This window comes from Ruditapes philippinarum, unplaced genomic scaffold (genome assembly GCF_026571515.1).
Source record: "Ruditapes philippinarum isolate M1 unplaced genomic scaffold, ASM2657151v2 ctg6920_1_1_1_1, whole genome shotgun sequence".
NCBI lineage: Eukaryota > Metazoa > Mollusca > Bivalvia > Venerida > Veneridae > Ruditapes > Ruditapes philippinarum.
In genome coordinates, this window is record NW_026854815.1 from 64,352 (window position 1) to 73,143 (window position 8,792).

General features: G+C 33.3%; 1 protein-coding gene across 1 annotated transcript; it reads right to left on the bottom strand.

The window, feature by feature from the left end:
- Positions 1–519: 519 nt before the first annotated feature.
- LOC132741152 (uncharacterized) lies at positions 520–7,292 on the bottom strand (the record flags this gene model as incomplete). The annotated part of the gene is made up of 3 exons (XM_060729249.1): positions 520–1,869; positions 2,502–2,618; positions 7,124–7,292. Coding segments are annotated over 3 exons (666 nt in total), but the record flags the coding sequence as incomplete, so codon positions are not given.
- Between the last annotated feature and the right edge of the window lie 1,500 nt (positions 7,293–8,792).

An 8,792-nucleotide genomic window follows, 5' to 3' on the forward strand; every position in this document is an offset into this window, starting at 1 on the left:
TGGGGACTCTGTCAATACAGACAAGCAAACACCCCATTTCAGACACTGTCTGTCAGACTGATAAATTCCTTTGTAAATTACTCCATATAATATTGCAAATAGTAAATATTCCCCATTATTACAAATAAAACAATCACATTGACCCTGTAATGTGGGGACACAATGCAGGTAAAAAATTGGTTCATTTCTATTGCTAGCCCTCTCACCTACCTGGGGTAACAAGGGAATGTTTACAATTGAATATAGAATAGAACTCATTAATTATTCTTACACACTTACCATAACCTTGGCCTTGATCCTCTAATGCTGAATTATTTTTTGTCAGATGAATGACTTTAAACTCCCCTATTCATCAATGTTAGTCCCTTCTTTTGCCACTTATCTCTGGAACGTTATCTACTTTAACACCTGTTGAATTGTCTGTAACCCAGCTCTCTGTATTTCTAAATTCATATATAGTAATATACATTTATAACATTGCATTATTGAAAGGTGCAGAAGATGAAAACTGAAAAGTTCAAGTTCCACCAGTGATAAAATTCACATCCCTCCTGCACATTACACACTGAAACAGTTACTGGTTAAGACATAAAATAAGCTGTTATATATGGCATTACTAAATGTGACATGTCTAAGCTCCAACAGAAGGGGATAGAATTTTATAAATTGTTAAGACTTTTGCTTAACATATTACAAAGCTGTTATAAATTTGAAATTATTTATAATGATTAAGTTCTAATTCAGTCTATCTTGGCTTATTTGTGATGAAGGCTGAATTTACGTTAAATAATCACTGTTGAATCCTACAATGTACCAGCTTCACTGTCCGGAGAAAATATGGCCATAGTGTCAGTCATGAGATAAAATGGTGAAAGCATTACAGTCATGAGTATATATGATGATAGTCTTATATTCATGAGATAATATTTTGGAAGTCTTACATTCATATGAAAATATTTTGGAAGTCTTACATTCATATGAAAATGTTTTAGTAGTCTTACATTCATGAAAAAGTATGGTGGTAGTCTTACAGTCATTATGAGAAAATACTATGTTATCCTTGGAGGCATTAGGAAATGTGATATAAGCCTGACAGCATAAGGAAATGTGGTGTAAGTACAAGGAAATGTGGTGTAAGCATAAGGAAATGTGGTGTAACCATAATGAAATGTGGTGTAAGCATAAGGAAATATGGTGTAAGCATAAGGAAATGTGGTGTAAGCATAAATAAATTTGGTGTGAGCATAAGGAAATGTGGTGTAAGCTAGGAAATGTGGTATAAGCATAAAGAAATGTGGTGTAAGCATGAGGAAATGTGGTGTTATGGCACGAGGTAATGCGATATTAGCTTCACAATCATGAGCAATATGGTGTAAACCAGATAGTCATGAAGAAATCTAGTGATCTAGTGTCTATCTTAATGTTTATCATAAGTAAACAGAATAAAATTAAAAACTTTACAGATAGAGGTATACATCTATATCTTTATTTATCTCAACAAAGAAAACATGTATAAAATAAAGACAAATGCCTTACTATGTTCTAATTGTAGAGCCCCTACATTGTCATCTAGCTTTCCTGCAGACACAAGTTTCAATTGGCCACCAGCTCCTTGTGATTTAGAATCTTCCACAAGTCCTGTTGCACGCTCAAAATCACTTTGATGTACAGGATAAGTTTTTAGTTCCTGTTCTGTCCTAGAACTCTCTATTTCAGTACTTGGTTGTGTAGCTTTATCATCATCTTCTTGTGTTTCTGTCTGTTTGTGTACAATCATTCTGATATTAGATGGTAGGTCTTTCACAGATTTCATGTAATCTTTTGCCTGTGGTGGGGGCCAAATGTTCGACGTTGGTTTTTCAGTGCCTTCTAAAATATTTAATGTTAATCATGAATAGAATCATTTTCAGAAGATACACCTAAAACACAAATCACTTCCGTGTAAAATTTGTCCAAAAACATGGTAAACAGATATTGTTTATAATGCGAATTTTTTTCGTTTATACAGTATGTGTGTAACATCAATGTCACCTTGGTAAAAATAAATAAAATAAATAAATATACTTTATTTACCAAATTTACCTGTGTTTGACTATGGATACATACTTTACACAATAACAAGATAGAATATACACAAAATTGTACTGCAAGAATGTTACTATATAATAACAATGACCATTAGACATCCCTCCTGTTATTAAAAGAAGTAAAATGGATTCCATTCAGTACTCAGACAAAAACGTGTCATATTGTAATTGGTGTATACTAGATGTTAAATGATCTAACATCAACATACATGAAGGATATAAAGACTTGCACAAATAAGACAACTTATGCTCTACCATTGTTCTACTTACTTTCTTTATAAGTCCACATATCTTGACTTAAGTAGGGTAGGTAGGACAATACATGTTTTATTTAAGATTAGCAAAAAATAATGTCATGAAGGAGACATCTAAAAGTATTTGGTTGAACATAAACAGAAATGCAAATATGTATACCTGTGACATGAATTTTATTTTCACTGGCAACAGGTGGCCACATTCTAAGCTGGAATTCCCCATCTTGACTTGCAACAGTAACATTAATATCATCATCCTCACCAGAAACTTCTCCTTCTGTAAATTAAGTTATTTTTATTAAAGAAGAATGAGATAATGAAGTGAATAAAGCTAAGAGCTTAAGTCTTATTCCTAGAACTGACAGGTGTCATATGAGGAAACAAGAAGCGCCGCAATGCGACGAAAACCAGGTTTTCAATGACCAAGTTTTGATGTGCAGGCTTTCAAGTGGCCAATAACAAAAAAGTAGGGATAAAAGTAGGAATTTTTTTGTAAAAAAGTAGGGAAAAGTAGGGATTTTCAGAGCCTAAAAGTAGGGAAAGTAGGACTCTCTACTCACCTTTTTCCAAAGTTGATGCAAAAACAAATACAGACCCTTATCAACTAATATCCATGGCATTTTCTTCATTTAGGAAACCAGTCACCAGTGTCTCAATAGGGATTCCACAACAGGATGAATCTGGACATGAACCTGGAATTGGTATTTTTTTATTAGATCCAATCCCAAATAATAACAGAAAACTATAAACAATGAATATGTCTGAACACAGACTATAAGCAACATTAAACATTAAGTAAGCATGTTTTTTGTACACAGACTAGAAACAGGAAATGTGTTAAAACCTTGTTTAAGATAGCATGGTTGTTACAAAATACAAACAAGAAAAATGTTATGTGCCAAAACATGGTTTTAGCTAGCATAATATGTGAAACACAGACTAGAACAAGGATAGGTGTTAAAACATGATTTTTTTAACTAGCATTATAACACACTAGAAAATGAAAAGGAATAAATGTAAAAAAAAAGCAAAGGTTTACTAGCATCCTAGATATGCATGGAGTTTACATGGGCATGCAAAATAGATACTTGTAACAATCAAACGTAAATTTTAAGATATATACACAAGCAGTTAGTATGCAAAGTTAGTACATGCAAAACTGACAAATCAAAGCAAGAGTTTACGCTTCATAATGTATTAATTGCAGAACTATAGATAATAGTATAGTAAAGCCTGCTACCAAATAAATAGATGCACACAACTACAGAGCAAAGCATATACATTAACATGCATTGTCCATGTGGCATTGTGAAGTTAATTTTTATAAATTAATGGACCTGAAATAATAAATTGTTAGTAAAATGGAATTTAAAAAGAAACTTAATGACACTTAATTACAAGAAATGTAAGTAGGTCTAAGATAAATGAGTATTTATGCCATATTATATATATATATATATATATATATATGTGTTAAAACCTTGTTTAAGATAGCATGGTTGTTACAAAATACAAACAAGAAAAATGTTATGTGCCAAAACATGGTTTTAGCTAGCATAATATGTGAAACACAGACTAGAACAAGGATAGGTGTTAAAACATGATTTTTTTAACTAGCATTATAACACACTAGAAAATGAAAAGGAATAAATGTAAAAAAAAAGCAAAGGTTTACTAGCATCCTAGATATGCATGGAGTTTACATGGGCATAGTAAATAGATACTTGTAACAACCAAAAGTAAATTTTAAGATATATACACAAGCAGTTAGTATGCAAAGTTAGTACATGCAAAACTGGCAAATCAAAGCAATCATATATATTTCAAGATAGAGAGCAAAAACTTTGGATGTAACAACAATCTCTCACATCTTTAATCAAATTCTATCTAATTAAAGCATACATGTTTTTCAGAAACACTCACTACATTTTTCCAGTATCTTTCATTCAATGAAAATTCAAGACAAAATGATCACAGTGAGCAACTTCAATACTTGCCAATATGGCAAACATTGCCTAAAATCTATATATGCTCAAAGATGTTGGCATATATTGTCCCTTAGCATAAGTATCATTGGGAAACAATTGAGAAGCTAGTCTGTGTACAAAAACATATCATAATTTTGAAATGAAACAATAGAGAAGCTAGTCTGTATTGTCCCTTAGCATAAGTATCATTGGGAAACAATTGAGAAGCTAGTCTGTGTACAAAAACATATCATAATTTTGAAATGAAACAATTGAGAAGCTAGTCTGTGTACAAAAACATAACATAATTTTGAAATGAAACAATAGAGAAGCTAGTCTGTATTGTCCCTTAGCATAAGTATCATTGGGAAACAATTGAGAAGCTAGTCTGTGTACAAAAACATATCATAATTTTGAAATGAAACAATTGAGAAGCTAGTCTGTGTACAAAAACATATTATAATTTTGAAATGAAACAATTGAGAAGCTAGTCTGTGCACAAAAACATATTATAATTTTGAAATGAAACAATTGAGAAGCTAGTCTGTGTACAAAAACATATTATAATTTTTAAATGAAACAATTGAGAAGCTAGTCTGTGTACAAAAACATATTATAATTTTGAAATGAAACAATTGAGAAGCTAGTCTGTGTACAAAAACATATTATAATTTTGAAATAAAACAATTGAGAAGCTAGTCTGTGTACAAAAAACATATTATAATTTTGAAATGAAACAATTGAGAAGCTAGTCTGTGTACAAAAACATAAAAAATAATTGAACACTAAGTAATATTTCTTTATAAGCAAACTCACCTAAAGTCGCTGATTCTGCCATGTCAGCTCCAACCATCCTCATCATGGAACCCCTCTTGCACCACTGATGACCTACTTCCATCAACTTTTTCCTACAATTAAACTAGCATCTGATTCTTATTTAATTTGAGATAAAGATTATATCAAAATCAATCTACTACTTATACTGGTTTTTTAATCAATTATCCTCGAGCTTTTTTCTTTAAAAAGTAGGGATAGGAGGGCATTTCAAAAAAAAAGTAGGGAAAAGTAGGGGTCAAACAAAAAAGTAGGGAAAAGTAGGAAAAATAAGAAAAGTAGGGCCCGCTTGAAAGCCTGGATGTGACAACAATCAATAGGTCAAAGTGCACTGCAGTTATTGAGTAGATACTGAAAATTCTATTGTAAGCAAATTACCTTGACCTTGTACCCAGATATCTAAGTGGCAATCCAAAGCTGCCATTCAGCAAGTTCAGTGTCAAAAGGTAAAAGCAAACTCAAGTTATAACATGAAAACTAAATGCATTAACCTTGATCACAGACACCTGGGAACCAATCCCAAGCTGCCTCTTGATATAAGCTACCAATTCATCAAGTTTGGTGTCAATAGGGCAAAGCAATCTCAAGTTATTGAGCAGAACTGAATTTCTATTTTTAGTAACAGTGACCTTGACCTTGATCACAGACACCTGGGTAGCAATCCCAAGCTGCCTCTTGATATAACCTATCCATACACCAAGTTTGGTGTCAATAGGCCAAAGCAATCTCAAGTTATTGAGCAGAAACTGAATTTCTATTTTTAGTAACAGTGACATTGACCTAGATCACAGACACCTGGGTACCAATCCCAAGCTGCCTCTTGATATACATTTTGTAAGCTATCCATACACCAAGTTTGGTGTCAATAGGCCAAACCAACTCAAGTTATTGAGCGGAAACTGAATTTCTATTTTTAGTAACAGTGACCTTGACCTAGATCACAGGCACCTGGGTACCAATGCCAAACTGCCTCTTGATATAAGCTATCCATACACCAAGTTTGGTGTGAATAGGCCAAAGCAAACTCAAGTTATTGAGCGGAAACTGAATTTCTATTTTTAGTAACAGTGACCTTGACCTTGATCACAGACACCTGGGTACCAATCCCAAGCTAACTCTTGATATAAGCTATCCATACACCAAGTTTGGTGTCAATAGGCCAAGCAAAACCCAAGTTATTGAGCAGAAACTGAATTTCTATTTTTAGTAACAGTGACCTTGACCTTGATCAACAGACACCTGGGTAGCAATCCAAGCTGCCTCTTTGATATAAGCTATCCATACCCCAATTTTGGTGTCAATAGGCTAAAGCAAACTCAAGTTATTGAGCGGAAACTGAATTTCTATTTATAGTAACAGTGACCTTGACCTTGATCACAGACACCTGGGTAGCAATCCCAAGCTGCCTCTTGATATAAGCTACCTACACACCAAGTTTGGTGTCAATAGGCCAAAGCAAACTTAAGTTATTGAGCGGAAACCAAAAGTTGACGCCCGCCCGCCGACTTCGGCATTACAACGAAGTTTTCAACGAAAACCGGGTTAACAAACTTGTCATGTTGATAGGACTCAAACACACAGTCTCTAGGTTGGGAGGTAGACAACTTAACCATAGGCCACCAACTCATCCATCATTTTTGTAACATTATCACACACAAGATTAAAACAGATAGCTTTTATTCATGCAGATCAAATAATTTACAAGATATTATTTGAGTCAAATATATAATTCAACATTTTTCTGCTACTTTATTTTTTTGCTATTTTCTTCAAATTTCAATACAAATTCTGTAATTGGTGGCGGCTCCAGATCAAAGGACACATGAATAAGTGGGATTTAAATGAATCTGTTTAGGAGAGACAGCATCTCTCTTGACCCCTTGGAATCAATTAAGTGGTACTGAATCTCTTACGCTCTTTAATAAGGTATTGGAACAATTACAAAGGACAAGAATGATGTAAAATAATAACCCGACTTTACCTTCTTCTGCCTCTTCTGGTGTATCACATCCTGGGAGAACAGGAGCTTCAACCATCCATAATTCTTCTTCAGCTATATCTAAGTCATCAATGTCATATCTCTGTAGAAGCTCGTCCACATCATCATCTGTTTCACCAGACACTATACATGACAATTCTGACAGGAAGATCTGAAGAGAAATATGTGACTGCACTCATAAACAAACAACAAACATATCTCTAATGAAAATGGATGCTCCTCAAAAACTGTTCGTATTTATCATCACCAGAATTGTGTTCAGTTTGTGGCATTTTTACCACAACTATGCAACCAGATCTTTTCCCAGGGACAATCTTGGGACATTCGTTCTCAGACACTTCTTTTTATGAAAACCAACACACTTCTTTTTTATGAAAACCAAACAGTTTCTAATTCATTTAAAAATAATCTATTCTTTAACATCTGTAATAGTTGTGAACATTGCTTAACAAGAGCCACTGCTGAGCAGGGCAACACTATACTTTTTTATTTAGTTTTTCTAAAAGCACACAAATAAATGATTTAAACAAATCTTAAAGAAAATTTAGTTTTTCTTTTATTTTTAAACTTTAATAGGTCTGTCTAGTCATACTTTTTTGTGCAAGCATGAATAATTTCCAAAATGAAATCACTAAGTTAAAAACTAAAAACTCCGCGAGTCGATTGTGTCGCCTTGTGAACAATATAGTTTAGGAGAAATGGCCAGGACAAAAATGAAATATGAACACTAACAAAGGGCAATTACTCAAAAAATAATAAGTGCAGAGCAGCAGTTTCTGTGCACTGCACTTCTTATCAATAAGATCTATCATTTTATGAAGTTTCAAGTCCATAGCTTTTATAATTTATGAGAAATGGCCTGGACAAAAATAAAGTATGAAAATTAATAAAGGGTAATAACTCAAAAATAAGAAATGCAGAGTACCGGTTCTTGAACACTGCACTTTTCCTTAATAAGATCTATCATCCTATGAAGTTTCATGTCCATAGCCTTCATACTTGAGGACAAATGACCTGGACAAAAAAAACTCAAAAATAGGAAGTGCAGAGTACCAGTTCTTGTGCACTGCACTTCTTCTTAATTAGATCTATTATCCTATGAAGTTTCAAGTCCATAGCTTTTATAGTTGAAGAGAAATGGCCCAGACAAATAAAAAGTATGAAAAATTTACAAAGGCCAATAACTCAAAAATTAAGAAAAGCAGAATAGGGGTCCTTGGGCACTGCACTTCGGGTTATTGAAAGAAGCATGTATACCAAGTTTGAAGTCAATCCGACTTATAGTGACTGAGTTATGCTCCGGACAAGCTTTGGGGGACGCCGACAACGACACCGCTGTCAAAAGTAACCCTATAAATTATGTCACCTTTTCAAGGCGACACAAAATATAAGCAAAGTTCAATTAATTTATTTGACCTTGATAATTAAGGTCATTTAAACGTCATATCTAAATTATTCAAAATGTCTGTTTGGTCAAAAGTGTTGTTTTGTCCACATATGAATTAAATTTGTTCATAAACAACAAAATTATCACAACTTAACCAAAATTAAATAATTTGATCTTGATGATCAAGGTCATTTATGCTCAAGGTCAGTTCAACCTTTAAGAAGGAATTGTCCAAAGTATGAAGAAAAAATTGGTTAATAAAGT